Raw genomic sequence first — 23,097 nt, 5'->3', positions numbered from 1 at the left:
ACTGTTTTTCTCATCTATTCTGGATTCTTCTCCTTTTGTCCATAAAAGAGAGCTGTTCCCCTCCTTCAGGGTCTTAGCTTTTCAGGAGGTGGGAGCTGTTTATTTACAAATTCACACTTTGTTCAATAAATAGATCGGGCTTGGAACTTTGTGCCTCAGCTTACGTTGATTTCGATCATACCATCATCTTTTTTTTATTCATGTCATCATCTTGCAGGACTCCTAATGGTGAACCTCCAGGCTCAAGCCACCAAGAGAGACCATGGGGACTCTTCTTAAGGAAAACTTCCCTAAGGAGAGTGGTAGCCTGCTGGCAGTGTGGCAGTGCCCTGGGAAGCAGGGGATTTCATCTGAACTACCCCCTCCATGAAGCCATGAAATCCATGACTTCCCCTGAAATCCACATTTCATCCCTCACAAGAGATAGGGCTGAGGAGGAGGGGGAGGAGAGAGAACGCTTAAAATAACTGTTATCTCTTCCTTCACTCCCTGATTCAGTTCTCTGTATCTCTTCACATGCTATTTTGTTATCACTTTTAAGAGAAGCGCCCTCCTCCTGGAGGTGCCTGCCACAGACTCCAGAGAGGTCTCTGCTTCTAACCTTTGGCAGTTCTGCCTGATACTGTGCCACAAGACCAAGAGATTTCCTAGGATTCTAAGACTCGGATGGCTCTAAGCCTCTCCCCTACCAGAGGATACAATAACTTAGGGATGTGGAGGAACAGAGCAGAGGAAGGTTGGGTTTGGGGGAGGGAAATCAGGGCAGGAATGGGGCCAAGTGGAGACTGAGGGCCCCTGGGGTGAGGTGGAGAGGGAAACTTGCCCCGCCCTGCCTCAAACTAGTCATGAAGGCTGACAGTGACCTGACAGATCAGGTCTCCTGTTCCTATGTACTAAGTGCCCAGTATTCTCCCATTGGGTACCTATCATTCAGGGCTGGGAAGATGGGAGGAGCCAAAGTAGGTATGGCCAGGCAATAAGCCAATGCCAGTCTGGGTTAAGACTCCCCTCTCCCACACCTCTAAGGAAATAGTCTCCAGACTTTATTTGACTGCACCCCCTATTGGAAAAACATTTTTGAGCATGCAATTTGCAGCAATATTTATATTCTTTATAAATCATATGCACCATTTTTTTTGTTGTTGCTCAGTTGTATCCAACTCTTCATGACCCTATTTGGGGTTTTCTTGGCAAAGATACTGGAAGAGCTTGCCATTACCTTCTCCAGCTCATTTTACAGATGAGGAAACTGAGGCAAACAGGGTTAAGTGTCTTGCCCAGGGCCACACAGCTAGTAAGTGTCTGAAGCTGGATTTAAACTTAGGTCCTCCTGACTCTAGGCCTGGCACTCTATCCATTGTGCCACCTAGCTGCATGTACTTATACTAATAATTATGTACATTATAAAACTGATATAAAAGTTGAAATGAGAAAGGATGAGATAAAGATGAAATAATTTGTGGACCTACCATCAATAGAAAGCATGGAAATTTATTGAGTAGGGGGATTACACGGACAGATCTACATGCTTTAGGAAAATCACTTTGGCAGTGGTTTTGGAGGACAGAATGACTGGAGGCTATTGCTACAGTCCAGGCCAAAGGTATTGAGAACTTGAACTCAGCGGGAGGGTCTCTGCTAATCATGAAAAGGGAACAGATGATAAGAGGTGTTATGGAGATAAAAAGGCCAAGATTTGGCAACATTGTATGTGGGGTGAAGGGGAGCAGGGAATCAAGGATGACCAAGGTTTTGAAAAGCTGGGAAACCGTAAGGATGGTGGTGCTCTCGACAGTGATATGGAAGTTTGGAAGGCAGGGTAAGTTTCGGTTCCAAGAGGAAAAGATGACATAATGATATCTGTGATGTAGAGATCCATCCATGCTTGTTCATCCTTCATGATTCACCCTGTCCTGCCCAAGATGAAGAGAAAGGAGGTGGGGCTCTTACTCATAGGTCAGTGCCCCCTAGCACAGAGCCCGTCCTCCTAGGGAAGCCTACTCTAATCATAAGATGATGGGGGAGGAGGGATGGAGTTTTCCCAATGGCCCTACACAACTGTTGCTGAGGGTACTTGGCAAATAATTAGGTTGTAACCGCCAGAAAGGGTCATACTCCAGCTCAGAAGGTGGGAGGCAGCCTTTGGTGCTCCTTTCTGTATAGAACAAACCACTTCTTGGCTAACATTCCCAACTCACCTGATGGCACAATACAGTCAGAACCTGTTCACCAGCTGGTAAAGCAAGACCCAGACAAACCACTTCCTGACTGCACCACTACCAGGCATGTCTCAATTCACAGCAGCATTAGCATGTCTGGCAGGTGAGGACTGTATCAACACAAAACACTGACCTTGAATCTTCTAATTACCTGCTTTTAACTGTTGACTTCACTGTTACTTGGTCTGGGCTCATCCTCCAGTGGTTAGCACCCCTCCTATTCTACCTTTATCTGATTCTGAACCTCTACCTGCCAAAGAGTGAACTCCCCTTCCCAGCCTCAGTTGTCCACTCCCTCATTCCCATGCCCCCCTCAAAATCTCCAGTCTCCCCAGTGTCCCACTCCAGATTTATCCATCCTTTCCATTGTGCCTTCTGGAATACCTGGTTCGTAATTAACAAATTTCCTCTCATTTTATACCACTTCTTCTCTTACACTTATATTCTGAAAGCCACTGATCAATGGCTCCCTCCTAATGATACTGCATCCCTACACTCCCTCTCCAGTAATGGTGCATTTCATTCATCCTCCTAAAATATTCATTGGTCTTATACATCATTACCACTCTCACACCCTTCTTCTATCATCTCTCATAACCTCCCGCTTCCTAGATGTCCATTCAATCCAAACATGTCACCCAATCCAGATTCTGCTACTATTATCTGCTGCCCCCTAAAACCTTCTTTCTTTTTCATAATGACTTTGGTGCCTTACTCAGGGTCTTCTTCTCTGCCCTAAATCCTTCCCTCCTCCTAGGGAACTTCAACATGCACATTGATGTTTCCTTCGAATACCCTAACTTCCCACTTCCTCAATATATTCAGCTTGAATGGCCATTCCACTTCAGCTATACCCAAGGATACATATACCCTTGATCTTGCCATCACCCACCTGTTCCCCTTCTCTGTTCCCTCGATCCCATCCCCCATCTTCTCCAATGGATTGTTTTTACCATCATCTCTTTGATTTTCCACCTCTTCCTATCTACTGGCTCGTCCCTTGCTGCATCCAAACATGCCTAAGTCTCCTCCATCCTTAAAAAATCCTTACTAGAGGCTGCCCTGCCTGCCAGCTATCACCCTGCTTCCCTGCTGTTGTTTTCCCACTCTCAGCTAAACACCTTGAAAAAGCTGTCTGCAGCCCCTGCTTTCACTTCCTCTGTCTTCTAAACCTTCTGCAGGTTGGCTTCTGCCCTCAACATTCAACCAAAATTGCTTTCTCGAGAATTACCAATGGTCTCTTAAGAATAGCTAATAATAGCATTTATGTAGCGGTTTTAAGTTTTGCAAAGTACTTTACATATATTATCTTGTTTGATCCTGTGGTGTAGATACTATTATAAACCCCATTTCACAGATGAGAAAACTGAGGTTGAGAGAGGTTTAAAGAGACTTGCCCAGGGTCATGCAGCTAATGTCAGAATCAGAACCCAGGTCTTCCCAACTCTAACACTGTGCCACCTAGCTAATTGCCAGATTGAATGGCCTCTTCTCAATCCTGATTCTTAAATCTTTCTGCCTATTTCACACTCTTGACTGCACCGTGAAGATGAACGACTTGGAAACACTTAAGAATTCTGACCAACACAATGACCAACGTTGATTCCAGAGAATGGATGAGGAAGCATATTGCCCACCTCCTAACAGAGTGGCGACAGACTTGGTATAGAATGAGACATATTTTTTGGATGTGGCCAGTTTGGGAATTTGTTTTAACTACTCATAGTTGTTACAGGAGTTTTGTTTTTCTTTCTTCTCCTTCCCCCCATTCCCTATCAATTTGGGAGGGATAGGGTAGAATAAAGAAAATACTTAGTTGAAAAAAAGGTAAGTGCTTTATGGTTACAAAATGCCCTTTTATCCATTCTCTCATTCAGTCCTCATAACAACCTTAGGATAAAGGCTGGACAAGAGTTGTACCTACTTTACAAATGAGACTGAGGTTTAAAGAAGGGAGGGCATTTACCCAAGATCACATATATCAAGCCAGTAGCAGAGCAAAGACTAGAACCCAGGCCTCCCAATTCCTACTCCAATGCCCTTACTCTTCCCTTTCTTCAGCCTCAGTTTCCCCATCTACAATACAGCCAGCCCCTGCCACTATCACAAAATCTGTTGTCAAAATTAGTCATTGTTCTGTCATTTTTCAGTGGTGTCCAACTCTTTGTGACCCCACTTGGGGTTTTTTTTTGGCAAAGATACTGGAGCAGTTTGCCTTTTCCTTCTCCGGCTCATTTTACAGATGAGGAAACTGAGGCAAACAGGGTGAAGTGACTTGCCCAGGGTCTCATGGCTAATAAGTGTCTGGGGCCAAATTTGAACTCAGGAAGATGAGTCTTCCCGATTCCAGGTAGGGCACTCTGCACTATGATGCCACCTAGCCGTCCTACTTCTGCTTCTACACAGGCAAATTTGGGTCTTCAGGAGACACATGGTTTCCAACAAAAGAGAGTGGCCTGCAGTCACTGCTCAAGATGTCAAAGCAGATAGAGCGCTGGACCAAAAGTCAAGAAAACTTGGGGTCCAATAGCCTCAGACATGGGCTGTATGACAGTGGGTAAGTCACTTCAGCTCTGTTTGTCTTATTTCCTTCACCGTAAAATGGAGATGATAACAGCACTTACCTTGTAGGAGTGTTCTGAGAAGGGGGTGAGAATAGATAAGAGCACCAGCCCTGGAGTCAGGAGGACCTGAGTTCAAATCCAGCCTCAGACACTTACTGTGTGACCCTGGGCAAGTCACTTAATCCTGTTAGCTTCAAAAAAAAAAGTGCCTAAGATGATGCCTGGCACATAATAGGTGCTGTATAATTGCTTATTCCTCTCCCCCACCCCCACGTCTTTAAAAGCCACCAGATGGCAATTGGAGCCGGATCACTCCCAACTGTGCATGTGCAGAAGGTAACTGGCCATCCCAAAGTCTCTCCCTCATCTTCTATCTCTATCTCTCTTCCTTCCTTGATGTGAACAGAAAAAAAAAAACCAAAGAACTTAATCAAACATTGATTAAAGTGGGTGAAAATTAAAATATAACACGTGGTTTGGCTCTTTCAGGAGGCTGAGCATAAGCTTCCTGCTGCTGGCAAAGTCTGGGGTTTCCATGTTCCATAGAGAGGCAGTATGCTAAATTTGCTATCACCAGACCTGAGTTTGAATCCTGGTTCTGCCATGGACTGGCTGTGTGAGCTGGGGCAAGTCACTTTTAACCTCTCTGGGACTCAGTTTCCTCATCTGTAAAATGAGAGACTCCGAGACCTAGTTCCCACGCTCTACGTTTCTCTTCCATGTCCTCCCTCTGCTCTGTATGGGCAGAGACAGATGCACCGAAAGGCTTTGTAGAAAAGTTCTAAGAAGCATCTTGGACCTTACAATTACAGGGGGAGGAGATTCTATACCACATTCTAGCTCATCCCACCTCCTGGCTGATAACCAGGAGAAACCGGTGATCCAGAAAATTCCTCCATCAACCCTAGGGGCAAATACCTGAGTCTTCCCTCAGTGTTCCAGGTACTCCAAGAGTAGAAGTCAGGCATTGAGAAGGAAAAAACCATCACCTTATTTCTTTAATTTCTACTTAAAGGTCTTTCCAAGGAACCAAACCTAGCAGCTGTCTTTTTGGGTGGACCTGACTTTATTCTGGGCAGCTAGGGGACAAAGTGAGTAGAGCGCTGGGTTTAGAATCAAAAAGATTCAAACCTGGCCTCAGACACTTACTTAGCTGTGTGACCCTGGACGAGTCACTTCACCCTGCTTGCCTCAGTTTCCTCACCTGTAAAACAAGATGGAGAAGGAAATGCCAAACTTCTCCAGCATCTTTGCCAAGAAAATACTCCAAAAATGGGGTCACAAAGAGTTGGACAATGAACAACAACAAATGACTTTATTCTACATTTCTCTCTTTGGTGCCTAAAGATCCATAAAAATGCAGGGGAGAAAAACAGGTCCAGGCTGAAACAGACTAGTTTTTCAGATAAAGATTATATTCACAATAAATGAGCTTCTCTAACATGTGAAGGTTTGTATAGTACATGGTTATTCAGATTGGGGTTACTTATATTCATCTGGGTAAAATTCTAATTCAGGCCTCTTGATTCCATGTTCAGTGAGCTTTCTATTACATTTCTTTTTAAAGCACATGCTGAGTATGTGTCCCCATGTGGAAAATATGAGGAAAAGACAGTCTTTCTTACAGAGATAAAACTCACTAACCTATTCAGTCAGTCACAATATCCCTATGTTCCCTGGGAATATATTGGTAAGTTAGGTTAGGGCCAAAGTTGGAAGACCTTGAATGTCAGTCAAAGGAGTCTGGACTGCTTCCAATGAACCATGAGGAGCCATGAGGGATATCTGAGCAGGACAGGGATGTGAGAAGAGCCAGACTTAGGGGGGACTGGGGCAGCCTTTACAGGAGGGATGGAGGGAAAGATACTATAAGGAAAAGTATCATTAAGGAGCTAATACAATTGTTGAAGGGAGAATAACTGGTGAGGGAAGTTGTTGTTTAGTTGTGCCCAACCCTTTATGACCCCATTGGGGTTTTGTTGGCAAAGATATTGGAGTGGTTTGTCATTTCCTTCTCCAGCTCATTTTACAGATGAGGAAACTGAGGCAAACAGGCTGACGTGACTTGCCCAGGGTCACACAGCTAGGAAGTATCTAAAGCCAGACTTGAAAACTCAGGTCCTCCTGACTCCAGGTCTGGCATTCTATCCAGTGCCACCTAACTGAACAATCCTACAATTAATAATGAAGAAGGCCTGATGGGATTTAATCTCTTACATTTATTTACCTCCTAGCTCCCAAAGTATTCTTATATACCTGATCTCACAACAACACTTTAAAGGGAGGCACAGGATTAGCCTCAGACGTCCAGAGCTGGCATACGCCACCCCTCACCCCCACTCCAGGGTCCCCATTTTAAAGGAAACAAAGGCCTAGAGAAACAAGATCAGGCATTACGTCAGCCACAGAGCTAGGAGAGCCCAGCAGCCCTCAACCCTGGCACAGAGCTCTTCCTCTATACTTCGCAGACTATGTTATGCTGCTTTCAATCAGCAGGGACAGAAAGTCCGTAATGCATCCAACCTTTGTGACCGAGAAGTCAGAAGGGGAGAGTGGAGAGCACACTGGACACTGGCAAGCCTGAGGACCTTCATCCTCTCCAAATCGGTTTTCTTCTGTCAAAGGAGGTTTTGCTGTCATGCCTTGACAAAAGAGGTCTTCCTATTCCTAGAACAGACTCTCTTCCTCCCTTCTCTGCCCATTAGAGTCCCTAGCTTCCTTCAAGGCCTAGTTGAGGTACCATGTTCTACACAAGACCTCTCCGAATTGCCCCAATAGTTAATTGTCTCTCCTTCTATTCCCCCAATAGGATTAAAGCCTAAAACCATAAGATTAAAATTGTCAATTATTATTATAGAGGGGTTTGACGTAGAGGGAAGGTGTCCACCAAAGCCCCACACCAATGCTTCATGTGGTGTGTAGGTGACTTTGGGTTCCATGGCCGAGAAGAACCAGCTCCAGTGGGTCCCATCTATCAAAATGGAAACAGTTCCACACGCAGGCCTGATGCTGGGTTCTGCCATTCATCTGAAGCAGCCCACCTAAGTTCAGAGAGGGTTTCATCATTCAGGTGGCCGCAGTAGGAGGAATCTATCTTAGCACCTCATGAAGACTCTTTACTAAGCAAAACATGGATTGTGATTTGCCTTCAAGAGGGAAAATCCACCCCCAACAAAACCATAAAGTGCTGAGAGAAGGAAGTAACCATGGCTAGCCAGGGCCTACGGCACTGGCTGGGAACAGGAATTAAGCCAACTCCCTAGGTATGGTTCTATACCACCATGACCTCAAAACTGAACAAGGCCTAAACTGTAACAAACTCATAGAAAAGAGTTATCTCTGATTTTTACTAGGGTTTGGCCAGAATATTACCACCACACCGGGTCTGTTTCCCCACATGACAAATAAGTGGTTACAAAGCTCTGTTCGTATTATGTGGTCCACCCAGCAGCACCGGTGAAAGAGTGCTAGCTCAACTTTACAGACGAGGAGACCGAGACTCGGGAAATTTCACTGCAGCACCGGCACACAGCTAGTACTAGAAGGAGTCACAGATCTTTCCTGATTCCAAATCCGGCATCCTTTCCGTTCCTCCCATTCCAGTGCTGCCTTTTCCACCAAGCCCCTTGGGAATCAGCAAGATCAGACTTGCTGAGTAACCCCAGACAAGCCACTTCCTCTTTCTGAATCTATTTACATTTTTTGAAAAGGGTTTTTTTTTAATCAATTCTGACATTCTATATCCTAAGATTCCTCCAGTTCTGTGGTTTTACGTGAATTCTTGTCAAAACCCCCGATGTCCGTGGGAGAGACCCTGTCAAAGATGGCCGGGGGTGACACCTAATGGCCACTAGGGGAAATTCCCCCCTAGCAATCCAACCTTGTTGATTGACCTGGAGCCAACACCCAGATAGATACACAGAAGTAACCAGTTTCTCAAATTCCCCTCACCTTGACCCCATGAACAACACTCTACATCCATCCACGTCTATATACACATACACATATGTACGCACATATACCTACACACACATACGTGAGGAGACAGTTGCCAGGCTGCCAAGTGAAGCTGTAAGTTCTTCAGTCCTCGCTGTACCATAACCAAAATGCTGACCAGATCCAGCCTCCCCTCTCATGGCAATCCGAAATAATCAGACCACTTGAGCTTCAGAAGACTTTGGAGGAACTCCAAAGAACTTCAACTCCCTGGAACAATGCAAGAAAATTCACAGTATCCAAGCAGTCACCTAGTCTTGATCTCCAGTGACAAGAAATTCATTACCTCCCAAGGCGGTAAGTTTTTCTACCGCGCTGAATTGCCTCCCTGTACCTTCCATCTATTGACGAGTATTAGTTTTTCTGCCTGATGATACCTAGGTATAATATTGAAGTAAGAACAACCCTGGACTGGGCTTTGAATCCCAGCCCTGTCACTCGCTCACCTAGAGCCTGAAGATACCCCTTACAACTCGGTTACCCTATAAGATAAAATGAAATAATCCAGGAAAAAACACTTTTGCTATTTAACTAAGCTATCAAAGAACAAATTTACTCACTCTCCCGCGTCGCAGATCTTCAGTTTATTTGAAGATTGTGATCCTCACACACTTAAATTTTCTTCTCCCAGCTCCATATCCCCACTTCCTTCAATTCCCACAGAACAGTTTCAAGATTACAACTCCAAATTGATTTCCTGCAAATTGGTGGCATGATTGAGATTTCCCCATTTCCCTTCTCACCTTTACCTCCTCCTAGACTCTGCTTTCTTTTGAGACTCCATCCAAACACTACCTCTTACAGGGAGTCTTCTCTTAAGGCCACTTTCCACTGACTTGGGTATTTAACTTCTATGTACTGATTCACATATATGTTGTCTCCCCCATTAACATGAGAGTTCCTTGCGAACAGTTTTTGACTTTTCTTTGTATCCCGTGTTTAGGACAGCACCTAGCAGACAGTATGTGCTTATGATATTCCAGTAAATGCCTGCGATTGATGTAGGATTACCAGTCAACAAGTCCCAACACGGTCACTGATCAAGAATAATTGATAGGGGGTGCTAATTCTTAGCCTATTTTTTACTTAATCAAATGCCTCTGAAAAGGCTAGGCTATTTATTGTATGTTGGGGCCTTAAGTCATTTGGGCCCCTCCCCCCATCATCAAGGCCAGTAACTGTACTGTCATGCCAGGACAGTTCCTCAAGCCAGTCCTTCTTCACTAACTTGACTCTTGACATATGACAACTGGCCCCTGGCAGCCTCTTCCCCATTCCTGCTTTGCCAGCGTTGAGAAATAAGTCCAAAGGGGCCAGAGCATTTAGGAACAAAATTTATTCCAATTTGAAACAGAGAATTTATTTCAGGAGAAAGATATGAAAATCAATTTCCATCAGGTATTTCTGGAATAAGGAGTCAGGGCCTGACATCAGAGCAAACTCCTGCTATCTCACCTAGCTGGAAGCCACAAGCACCCACGTGGCTAGTTGGCTGGCACTGGGGCCATCCCTTCTGCCCCGCCCCTCTACCCTCCCCCCACCCCAACACTCACAACAATACATGCATTTCAAATGACAAGGTTTAAAAAACAGCATCTTATATAGTATCTTTTTAAATAGGTTAATGTTTAAATTGTCTTAAATCAGGATTGTAGAATATACAAGTATTACCAAATAATTTCCACCACATTGGCACTTTTAAAGAATCTCGTGCACTACTATGAGGGGGCATTGGCACAACTATACTTCTTTAGAAAAAAGAGGGGGTGCTGCAGATTTTCTTTGTTGGGAACTTGGAACACCTGGATTCAGCAATGACAGAATAAAATGGTCAGCACACTCCAGAAGCATTGGAGAAAAATGCAGTTTATCAAGTGATGATTAAAAAAAAAACCATACATACAAGCACATGTACACACACATGTACACACACACACACACACACACACACACATGAGGGGTACCTGGGAGGGGCAGTATGGCAGAGTGGTGCCCCACCCAGCTAAAAGCAAAGCCAACATTGTTGAGAGGCAAAGTCAAAAGGTTTGGCTTGGGCAAGAGGAAAAACAAAGAGAAGCTGGCAGAGATGGACAATCTGGAGCCTTGGGCACTGGATTTTTATGGAATGATGTGGAAAAAGAGATTGGCCTCACAGTGGGTCACCTTCTTTCCTGCCTCTCTCCCTGATCAGGTTGGCATGCTAGCATTGGTGGCCAGCTAAACTGTATGTCCTCAGCAGGGCAAGAGGGATACTGGGAAGGAATCCAGCAAACAACAGAAGGTGGGGTTTGGGAGGTGGTCATCTGTTCCCACTCTAGGACTGTCTTTCACATTCCTACTCCTCCCCTCATGCACATCCTCTACCTCTTCATCTGGAAAGGAACAGGTGTCTGGTTTTCAGTTTGGCACTTTCTGATGAGTGGGCATATTGGAAAATTCAACAACTCAAACAAGGGGCTGCACCAGTGGGGTAAGAATGTTTACCAACCAGTCAGACTTGGGTCTCTAGGGTATGCTTGGAGAATCACCTGAGACATATGATCTAGACCAGAACTAAACACTTACCCCTTTCTTCTCTTGGGTAGCAGGGCCCCCATAAAATTTTCTTTCATTTCTCTAGATGTTAAAGTGTGGAAATAACACACAGTATTCCCTACCAGATAAAAATTCATCCAATTCCAACAAGAATCATGAAATCTCTACTACATCAAAGGGCCCCTCTCTGGAGCCACTCAGGAACCTGAGGGGTTAGGGCAACCTGTCCTATTTGCTATCCTTCTACTTTTGGGGTCCTGAGTTTCCTGGTGTAGGTCCACCGCCAGCAATGGACCCCATGCCAGCCACTGGTACAAAAGGGTGCAAAAAGGAATGGGGCTTAGCACCATCTGCTCCCTAAGGAAGCTATTTGGACTCACCCCAAGAAGTTGGGTTTGTTTGGTGTATGGTTTAGGTTTCTGGTAAAAATCCTCTTATATGATTTCATGCTACAAAAAGACCTTTTTTGGCATAGACACAAGAGGGAAACTGGTTCCAAGCAGCTAGTCACCCCTAAAGAGGATTCCAACTAGACAATGCGGAATGTAGCTGTTGTCTCAGATGCTCAGGCACGAGCCCACCTGAGCAGAGGGCCGAGTGCTTCTGGGCAGGCTCAGCCGGTGTGCTGCCTTCCACAGTGCTTTCTGAGATACAACATTGATGTCCCTTGCCTCATATATACCAAAAGGCAGGAAGGAGGACTGAAGGGATGAAGAGGGATGGAGGCGGGAGGAAGAAAGAGGGGGAAAAATCACAACAGCCAAAAGAAATGAAACAAACCACGCAACAGACTACTTGAAGTGTAAGCTCCAGACTTAGTGTTATGGATCAAAGGCATCTCCGGCGGTTCATTTCCCGTTACGTTTTGTGCAAAAAAACACTGAAGTAGTGTTCAGTCTACAATAAAACGATAAAGCCAATCTCCCCTTCCCTCCCCCTACGGGAAAAAAAGAGAAGAGAGAAAGAAACCCAAACTGGGATGCCTTCTTTCAAACAGTCTGCTTTGGGGGAAGGGGTTCTTCATGCTCCATCCACCAGGGTCCATCCTAAGTGCTACTGAAGCAGGGCTGAGGAAGTGCAGGGCACAACCCTGCCGGAGCAAGGGACCAGACTTCCCGTTGTTTCCAGTGGAGATGTCCCTCAGCTATTGGGTGCTTCTGTCTTCCTCAGTGGAACCTAGGGAGGCATTGGCATTTGGCACCTCTATTGACCTCAGCTTCAAAAGGACCCAAGTGAAACACTCGCTTCCTTTGGCACCTGGGATTCAGGCTGATTTGCAAGCCCTGGATGTCCATTATGGTTCTAAGGCACCCGGCCTTCTTGCCTAAACAGCCTAATTCTGACTTTGGCAATGCCTGTAGACCCACCTCCCCCGAAAAAAAAAAGTGCCTGTGCTGCCCCCCTCCCCAGTCCCCCTGACCCCCAGGCACAGGCAGCTCTGGACAGCATTCTGTGCAAGTGCTTTGACAAGGAGTCACCAACAGCTACTGAGCAGCCACGTTGGATTCTCAAGTACAGGCCTGAGAAGCTTCTGAAGAGGTCCTCTTTCCTTCCAACAAAAAAATGAGACAATTCCTTCCTCTTTCCCTTGAGATCACTTAAAAGGAATGCTCCTCCTGCTCGTCCCCCACGATGGGCCAGATCAAGCCCCTGAGATCTGTACGGCTGCATGATCTGACACAGGCCCTTCTGAGGGACCTCGGGCCTGGACAGATCAGGAGCTGTCTGCAGAGCTGCATGTGAACAATCTGATTCCCCCGCCATGGACAGCAGCATGCTGAAAAGCCAGAAGCAGAGGTGGGAGCTCAGAAACCCCGAGGAAAACCTCCAAATCAAGCACAAGACTTTGGTGTTAGATGCGTGTGCTGAATCACTCGGTACACTGGAACATCTTCACCACACCAAGAAAGGGGAGGCTTGGGGAAAGGGGCTGCTACCTGCTTACAAATGAGGAGGGCACAGCTCGGGAGAGCCTTTTCCATCAGAGCATGTATGAATATTCCCCCCACCCGCCCCCACCCACCCAAAAAAGATCCAGTCAGGCACTTCCCAAGGATTGGCAGCTGCTGCTTGGCCAAGCTCCCACCTCTCGGAGCCCACTGAACGAAAATACAGCCTGTAGCAAACTATATATAGAGAACATCAATAACTTAAAAAAGAAGAAAAATCACAGTCTCTGTATCTTTTATAATCAAGAAGAAAGAAAAAAAACTTTTAAAAACCCAGACTAATTATATGATGCACTGAAGGAGGCGGGGGGATGGCTTGTGGGGTCTGCTGGTCATTGGATGAGTGGGGGCTTTTGCTTCCGTTCTTGGGAGGAACACCACTCCCCAACCCCAACATCATCACCGTGAACTGTGGAGCCTGGACCAAGCAGGGAAGAGGGAAGCAAGCAGGTCTGGCGATCTTGACAGAGGCCCCCTGGAGCTTGGGGGGGGGGGGTATTGGCTCCCTCCACCCCCCAATAAGTTCAGTGAGTCAATAAAACTTGGCCAAGAGGTGGGAACTTGTAACCGAAAATAGGGTAGAGTTTTTTGCTTAGTTTTTGTTTTGTTGTTGTTTTTTTAAAAAAAGCGAGCGACAAAAAATCGAGCCCACGAGAAGGCCGCCTTTGCTGTTGGCAAAAGGTGAAGAGGTGCACAAGGTGTGGAGAAGAGTGAAGTGTATCCCCTGATAACTGTGAAATAAAAGCCATTTGTTAAAAATATGAAAAAAAATCAACTACTCCTGTGGACAGACACATGAGATCCAAGGTAACACTGAGCAAAATTTGCCACTCCACAGATCAGACAATTGGCAATCATTACATCATTAAAAAGTAAAGATATTTTTCCTGTAATTTTTTTCAAAAAAAAAAAACAAACTTTTTTTTTGGTCTTTTCTTCATGTTGAGGCCTCTTTAGGGGAGAAAGCAGGGTCAGACCAAGTTATATTCTTTCAGATTGAGCTGTAGGATGGTGTCTTTGACAGCAGCAAAGACGAAGCGGATGTTCTCCGTGTCTGTGGCACATGTAAAGTGAGAGTAGATGATTTTGTCGCTGTCTGGATTTAAATCCACAAACATCTTGAGGATAAACTCCCTGGCTGCCTGGGCATCCCTCTGTGGTCCTGAAGCAAAGATAAAGCAGAGAGGGTAAAGGAGTCAGTTATATTCACAACCCAAGAGTCTTTAGGGACTATATACAATTGCGTCTCTCTAGGTGAGATTGTAGGCCCTCCATAAGGACCCAGGAGATTAAAGTATCAAGCCCTACTGCATTACCAATGTATTAATAATTCAATTTCATTTAATTCAAAAGTTATTAAGATATATATATGTATATATATGTGTATATATATATATGTGTGTGTGTGTGTATATATATTTATATTTATATATATATATATATATATATATATATATATATATATATATATATATATACACATATGAACACTATTCTAGGCACAGAACATGTGGGGGGCTAGTCCTGGTTGTGTCACTAAAATGGGATTAAGTCATTTAATCACCCTGGGATTCAATTTCCCCATCTGGAAAATGAGGGAGTGGGATTCAGTATCTCTAAGGTTCCTTCTGCCTCTTACATTCTAAATTCTTTGTTCTAAGGCAGGGCTTTTTAACTCTTGGGGGGTGCGTGTGCGTGTGTGTGCGTGTGTGTGCGCGCGCATGCACGTGCGTGTCTGTCTGTCTCTTGGACCCCTTTGGCAGTCTGGTGAACTCCTTTCAGAATAAAGTTTTCAAATTACTGAAGGAAATGCTAGAGGTTAATGAAAGTAAAGATGTATTTTTTTTTCCCCATTTGAGTTCACAGATCCCCTGAACTCTATCCACAGATCTCTTACATGAATCCCACATTAAGAACTCATGTTTTGAAACATCTTCGAGCACCAACATTCCATGTTCTAGCATCTCCTTGGACCTATCTTGGTCTATGATTCTATGAAATTCTAGTGAAACTGACATTTTTCGAGTCTTTCATCAAACTATCTCTCTCAAAAATCTAGCTCCGAAGTAGTCAGTACTAATTCCTAAACAATAGTCCCAAAACTCCCACACTCAGACCATAAAAGCTGAACTTTCTGAGTCTCCTCTGGCTTATTCTAAGCACCAATATTCTATCTCTGTCTCTAACCAGCCCACTCCACTTACTTCTCCTCTCCCAAACCACCTCATTGTGACCCTACTATTGTGAGATGTGTTGTTCAGCTAGGTCCTGTTCTCCGGCCACCTCTCTGGGACTCGATTCTCTGATCCATCTCTTCCCTTCTTTGGGCCTCTTCAGTGACAGCACTGAAAATAAGGTTCTAAAGTATGGGAAACAAGCAAGGTGACCCAGAAATCTGAATGCAGGGAAGCGAAGCAGATGACTTCACAAATAGGTTTCACTGAGACTTGGTCAAATGAGACCCATGACTAGATTATGGAACTGGAAGGATATCCCTTATTCAAATAAAACAGGAAAAGTTAAAAAGTGGGGCAGAGGGGAAGAAGGAAGAAGATTAGGACTGTATAACAGGAAGATGTTCTTTATAAGGAAATCCAAGGACATTGGGCAAAGCTCAATGGATGCAAAAGCAGAAGCGCTTTCATCACTATAGCATGTCAGAGACTACCTAGCCAGAACTAGGAGGTATATGAAGGATTTGGAAAACAAACTATAAGACTTAGAAGTGATGGGAGATGGCAGCTGCTGAAGAGTAATCCCCCCGCAAAAAAATAGAGCAGTTAACAAAATTATTGATTTGCGTTGATGATAATTTCATCCTTAAAAAAGTAAAAGAACCAACAAAAGAAAATTTCATTCTGGATCTGATTTTCATGAAAGGAAAAATTAGTTACTGGGTAGAAATGATAAGAACCTTAGGGGAAGTGACCATTCCATCTCAGAATTTGTGGCAGAGAAGGAGAAAAGCAGGAGTGGGAAAGCCTTATGTGATTCCAGATTTGAGGAGATAAAAGATCAATGGGCTCAGAGAGACAGTAAGTGGGATCCCATGGATTCAGATTTTACGAGGAAATGCAGGTCAGAAGGAATAGGAAGCTCTCAAGAATCAGATTTTGAGGCTCAACAGAAACAACTGCAATGAGGAAGAAAAAGGAGAGTTGTCTAAAGAATGATATAGATATACGAGGAATTCACCAAAAACCTAGATTTTTTTTTTAAAATCTTGACATAAGTTGGAAGCAAAGGCAGGTAACAAGGATGAACAAGGATGTACACCAAAAGTGTGATGTGGTCCCAACAGAGCAGTGTTAGGAGAACTAAAAGCTGAGACTGAGCAGAGGCTGGGAGGAGGAGCACTGACAACACGTCTCACCCCTCGTGACAGAGGAATAATGGACTCAAGGGGCAAAAGGAGACTTGGCCAATGCAGGAATTGGTTTTGCTTGGCCATATGTATTGGCTAAAGGAGTTTTGTTGGTTTTTTTTCTTTTTCCAGTGGGAGAAGTAGGTAGGAGGAAGAAAAAATAAGAGTGTTGTTAGATGGGGGGTAGAAAGGGAGTATTTTTAGGCATCCTGGAGAAAAGGCCAGAGAAGGAATAGAACCATGGCTCAATATGGATAGGACAGTGATAATTCATGACAGAGAAAAGGCTAGGCTGCATAACCCTTACTGTGTTTGTCTTCCAAGCAGAATTCTTTGCACAGGAAAGGACAAAACAAACCGGCAATAAAGATTTGACACCCAAAATACAGAAGGAATATTAAGAGAACATCTAATTGTCTTTAATTCACCCATTAAGCATTTAATAAATATTTACTATAGGACAGGGCCTTGGCCAGGCATTGGGATACAAAGACAAAAAAAACCCCAACAAACCAAACACCAGTCCCTGTCCTCAAGGAGTTCATACCATATTGGGGGGGTGGTGTTAGCGGCACAGAACACTCCCAGTAAAAGACATGGACAACATGTACTCAGATAATTAATTACAAAATAAATTCCAAAAAGTTGCAGGGCACCAGTAGAGAGGAATGAGGATGGACCTCATTCATGAGAGCTGCACTTACCCTGAGCTTGGAAAAAAGAGGAATCTAACAGGTGAAAGTAAAAAGCAGGTCCACGACAGAGAGCGTACAAAGGCATGAAGGGGACCAGGGAAAGGTTCCCTCCAAGTCCTCGGAGGCAGAGGAACTACATCCTGGGGTCTGACATAACTGACCTGAGACTTCACCATCATTGCCAGTGGCTCCTGAAAAGCTCTGGTAAGCCAGAGATATCCCAATACTGGAGAAGGGCAAATGTCCCAGTTTTCAAAAGAGGAAACAAGACAGAGTCAGCAAACTAAGTCAATGAACTTACTTTTGACTCCTGGAAAGATTCTGAAACAAATTATTAAAAAAGATGGCTAGTGAACATCTTAATAAAAGGAAGCAAGGATCAGTAAGATTCAGCATGTCTTCATCAAGAACAGGTCAAACCAGACAAACTGGTAGAATGTCTAGACCCAAAGAGTAGTAATAGTTTATGTTTGATGCCAACTTGGAAGGTCTCCAGTGGAGGACCTAGGGATCTGGGCCAGGCCTGGGCTATTGAATATTTTTATCAATGACTTAGGTAAAGGCCTAGATGGCATGCACTGGCAGAAATGAGAAAAGACGGCTAACACACTGGGTGACAGAATCAGGATCCCAAAAGCTCTTGATGGGCTAGAATACCGGGACAAAAATCATCAGGAAGAAGTTTCATAGGGATAAATGTGAAGTCTTACCCTCAGATTCAAAAGATCCACTTAACGAGTAAAAGATGGGGAAAGCGTGGCTAAGGCAGTTTGTATGAAATTGTTAAGTCAGTAACATAATACAGAAGCCAAGAAAGCCAATGAGATTTTAGCCCACACGGAGAAACAACACAGTATCTCTGACTACTACTACAGTGAAGTGCCACTGTCCTCTGCTCTGACCAAACAACATCTTAATTACTGTTTTTACAACACTGCTAAGTCCAAGAGGGTCCAGAGGAGGACACGGAGGGTGGCAAAGACCGTATCATTTAAGGATCAGTTGGAGGAACTGCAGATGGTTAGCTTGGAGAAGAGAAAGCTTAGGGGGACTCATGACCAACTATTTTCATGCATGTGAAGGGTTGTCACTTGCATGATAAACTAAACTTGCTCTTCTTGGTCCCAGAAAGCAGGAGGAAGAGCAAAAGATAGAAGCTGTAAATTTATACTTGAAGTCAGGATCAAGCCTCCCAACAACTGGAGTAATTCTCAAGAGGATGAGGCTCCCTTCTGAGGGAATCTCCCTTCTCAGAGGTCTTCAGCAAAGGCTGGCTGGCCCCTTGTTGAGTACATGGTAGGGGGTTATTGTTCAGGCAACAGTTAAACTAGATGGTCTCTGAGATCCCCTGCAACTCTCGTTTTCTATGATTCAAGATCAAACTCCACTGAACAAAATGTAGAAGGCCTCACTTCAGCTAGAAGCTGAAGCCACCACTATCCTGCGACAAGTCTGGCCACATTTGTCGGACAGATTAGAAAGCTCTTTTCACTCCTGCCACCAGGGGGCAAGAGACTCCAAGGGAACAAGAAACTCACTGGCAGGTCAAATCCTCTAGAAGCAACACTGTGACAGGAGTTTGGCCCAGGAGTAGGAATGGAGAAGGTGGGTTAAGAAAGGACAAAGGGCCTGCTATAAGCTAAGAAAACCTTTCTGCTTAAAAAAAAAAAAAGGACAAAGGGGAGATAGTGAAAAGCCAAGGTAAAATGTGCATCCCTCCCCAGAGTGCTAGTTTACTACTATACTAGCTTGTGGGACACAGTCCCAACTTCAAAAAAGGGTATGTACACTCTGAAGCCAGGGACTCTTTATAAAGCTTTTTGTCTTCCTATGCTCAGTACCAGGCCCAGTGCTTGGGAGAAAGCAAGCACTTAACAAGCAATCGTTCAATTTGAGAGGTGACTGGCCATCACAGACAGAAAGGTTGGTCACAAGGTTATAAAACCTGTTTTCTTGGTCAAAAAAAACCCAAACCCAACAATATCAAGCCTGTGTGTAATTACAGTGGCCAAAATGGGCCCTGGAGGTAAACTGAAAACCCGCCCCTCTCTCCCTGCTTTGTAGGGGGCTCCCCGAGGCCCAGGAGTGCACACACTCCAGAGCTCTTTGGAAGGGCTCCCTTGTTCAGCAGGACAGCTTTTTTCTCCTCCACTTCCAGGAGAAGGCAGGATGAGGTGAAGAATGAACACAGAAATGAAGGTGATATAAAAGAAAATCTATCTTTAAAGGGCAATAAAAAATGAAGCACCATCTCCAGAGAACTTCATGTCACCAAGCTATCATGAAGGAAAATGGTCCTACTCAGAGAACAAGGGTGAGAAATGGCCAGCTACCTCTCTCCTTCCCTGTATCTCCAAAAAAGACCAGACAGCCAGCATTCCCTACCTCAGAGGGAAGTTAAGTGATTAAGCAATTTATGATTTTTTTTAAAAAGTGTTTCGAAAGGGAAACATTAGGTATTGTCGTTATTCTAATTATCTCACCCCATGCTACATTAAGCCTATAAACCCTTCACGCTGCTTTAACACTACATCAAGGCAGTTTGCCTAGGAGAGAAGGGAACCAAGACATCTGTCTAGAACCAAGTCAATTCTTCTCAGCCGAACTGGATTTCATATTCCTGAGCAGATGTACACAGGATGAGGCAACAGTGATCCAAAGCCAGCTCCCGACATTGTAATTAGCACTCCATCTTTGATTCTTTTCTCTCCCTTTTCCAAATGTTCCTGGGCTAGCTCCCTATTCAGTTACCAGATTTTCTGATAAGAGAAAGGTTAAGAACACACAGGCCTCTCCTTTTTACTAATTCTTAGGGTTGGTTAAAAAAAAAAAAAAAGGTTGGTTGATGGAGAAATTCAAAAGCAATGGCCTTTGAATCCTCTTTGTGTTCTAGTATCAGCATAATCATGTTCTTCTAGTATCAGCATAATCATGTTCCAGATGAGAGGACTGAAGGTGATCTCTCTCTGACATCAGATATTCATTCTTCCTCTCTTAGATGCTCCTGGCGGGCTGCACGTTGATGGTCAGCCGCAATGAATCAAAGCTACTTTCTCCCTCATGGAAGCAGGCAGACTACTGAGTGATAGGAATTCACTCGCACACCAGGCCTGGCACTCCCTGACTGGCATAATGCCCAATGGCCTTGTAGCCGACTGGCAGCAGCCAGCAGAGGGAGCCCTCACTGCAACACTGTCCCTCCTGCCCACTGGCCCTACCCCCACCTGCCTACCCCCAATATGGGCAGAACTGACTCAACCCATGCAATTCATCGTGTCCTTCTGGTCAGCCTGCCATCCCCTACCTAATGTACATTTCTGTTTCAAGTTGTCTCAGGTCAGATCAAGGTGTCTCTATCACATCCTTCCATTTAACAATCAACTGATGCCAGATGGCACCACTGTTTCCCAAGAGGCTTCAGGAAGACGCTCAGCTGGAGCACTGCTGCTCTAGAAAGCACAACTTTTACTCAGGGTCAAAGGGAAGGTCAGTGTCAGTGAAAGATTTTTCTAATTACATGGTAAGCCCAATGAACACTTCCCCCTTTTAAAATCCCCTCCCTACTAGAGAGTTTTATTACCATCAAACTCTGGGAAATAGTCCACCAGGTGGGAGTACACGATCTTATCTTCCAGCAGATCCTTCTTGTTGAGGAAGAGGATTACTGAGGAATTCTGGAACCAGGGATAAGTGATGATGGTCCGGAAAAGGGCTTTACTCTCCTCCATTCGGTTCTAACCAGGGAACGAGAAAAGAGGAAAAGGAAGAACACAGTCTGTTAAAGGACCATTTTTCTTTTGGCTTTTATTTGTGTTCCTAGCATTTAGCATAGTGCCTGCCACGAAGCAGGCACTTATTAAATGCCTGGTGATTGACTGAGTTTGGAAACATCTTATATATACATACATTCAACTACAAAGTTCTCTCTCTCTCTGTTCCTTAGGCATTCCTAAGGACAAGCCCACAGAACAGCAAGCATTCAACCAAATAGCCGACCTTCCCATCAGCACGTTCTTTCCAGTCCATGTCCCCAACTAGTACCACAACTCAGAGGAACCAGAGCTCTAAAACGTGCCTATAGGAATTAAAACCTATTTCCTGATTTTCCTAATTTAATAGCAGAACTGCCATAGCCATTGGTCACCGAGAGAAAGCCACCTCAGAACCAGGGATCAGCTAAAGGGTAAGTGGGTGAGGCAGGGCTAGGGTCAATCAGAGCAAGTTTAGCAGATTGATAGCTCCCTTCCCCCAAGGGCAAAAAAAAATACCAACCCACCCACGTGAACACAGTAACACTGCTCTCAGAAAGATTTCATAATACTCTACAAACCCTGAATTCTCACACAGACAAATTACTTAGTCCTACAGCATCTTTTTCTAGGTGTTTGAACCCAAATGGAAAAATTAATTAACAGAGGACGGCTTATTTCTCAAAATTCACCACCTCCAGGATCTGGAAAGAGATGGATTTCTTAACCTTTTTTGTCATAGACTCCCTGAAACCTATGAACTCCCTCTCAGAATAACATTTTTAAATGCATAAATAAAATTTACAGGATTACATAGGAAAACAATTATATTGAAACCTAGTTACCAAAATATTAAAAAATAATTTTACAGACCCTATGTTAAGAACCCCTAGTTTTGTGGAAAGAGTACAAATTTGGTTTCAGGAGAAATGGGTTTTAATCTGCTGCTTATTAGCTATGTGTTTTGGAATAAGTAGTTTTACCTCTCAATCTCAAGTTCTCCATGTGTCTACAAATCTGGAAAATACTACTTTCACTATTTGTTCCCCACCCACAAGGCTGCTGTAAGGAAGACAGTCTGTAATGTATAAAGGCAGAGGCTGGACATAATGTCATTTAAGGACTCTTCCAATTCCATTATCCTTTGTAAAGATAAGTTATTATGAGGCGGCTAGACTTCTGTCTTGCCCTCTCCTCACCCCTATTCCCTTGTTCCAAAGGCTCACTTACCTCATTGTCAGACTCCACTAGAACTTGGTCATATTCACTAAGAGCAACTAAAAACATGATGGATGTCACATTTTCAAAGCAATGTATCCACTTCCTTCGCTCTGATCTCTGTCCACCAACATCCACCATTCTGAGAAGGGAAAACACACACCAGAAAGTAGTCAGTAACTTCAGGGAAGGTTTGTCCCCAGATCTTCCTGTTGTGAATCCATGAACAATGGGGTGTCCTCTTACCAACAGCTCAGATCAACAATTGGCATGCTATCTCCCAAAGAAGGAGGTACATGCTCCTTGAATGTTAGCCCTGCAGAGCTCAGAACTATTCAAACACAGGCTAGACAACCACTTGCCCAGGACCCTGGAAAGGGAATTCATGCTTCAGGTGGAGGTGGGTTGGATGCAAAAGCACTTTGAATTTTAGAATTCTGATTCAGGGAACTCAGAATAAGTGCCCAGTCAATTAAATCAACCACCCAAGCTAATCCATTTAAAGGCTGAATGGGATCCTTCTCCAAAGTATGGCACTCAACACTGCTCTGCTAACTTAAATGAAGGGGACAAGTTTCATGACACTGTCCCTCTACACAGACCCAGTGAAAATCCTTGTAATGGCACCCAGGTACTGGGCTATAGCAACAGTAGACCTGGTCCTCTATACCACCCACCTTTCTAGAATCCCAGGTGAGCCTACCATTACTTACTCACAGTCTGTAACATGGTTAATAAAGGAAGCATCAAGTTCATGTCACAGCCTCTATAACAGCTTAAAATTTTCCCCTAGTTAGTTAGCTTATGT

General features: G+C 44.3%; 1 protein-coding gene across 1 annotated transcript in view; it reads right to left on the bottom strand.

Annotated features, from left to right (window-relative positions):
* Positions 1 to 10,100: 10,100 nt before the first annotated feature.
* GNA11 (G protein subunit alpha 11) overlaps positions 10,101 to 23,097 on the bottom strand; it is a 71,928-nt gene continuing 58,931 nt past the window's right edge. Inside the window, exons 5-7 of the mRNA XM_036757758.1 lie at positions 22,302 to 22,431; positions 20,903 to 21,056; positions 10,101 to 14,425 (exon numbers count right to left, since the gene is read on the bottom strand). Of these exons, the coding sequence (XP_036613653.1) occupies positions 14,235 to 14,425; positions 20,903 to 21,056; positions 22,302 to 22,431 (475 nt within the window). The 3' untranslated portion in view covers positions 10,101 to 14,234. The remainder of the gene's footprint in view (positions 14,426 to 20,902; positions 21,057 to 22,301; positions 22,432 to 23,097) is intronic.

Source organism: Trichosurus vulpecula, chromosome 1 (assembly GCF_011100635.1).
Source record: "Trichosurus vulpecula isolate mTriVul1 chromosome 1, mTriVul1.pri, whole genome shotgun sequence".
Lineage (NCBI taxonomy): Eukaryota > Metazoa > Chordata > Mammalia > Diprotodontia > Phalangeridae > Trichosurus > Trichosurus vulpecula.
Note: the sequence above shows the minus strand (reverse complement) of the source record. Positions and strands in the feature narration are given on the sequence as shown.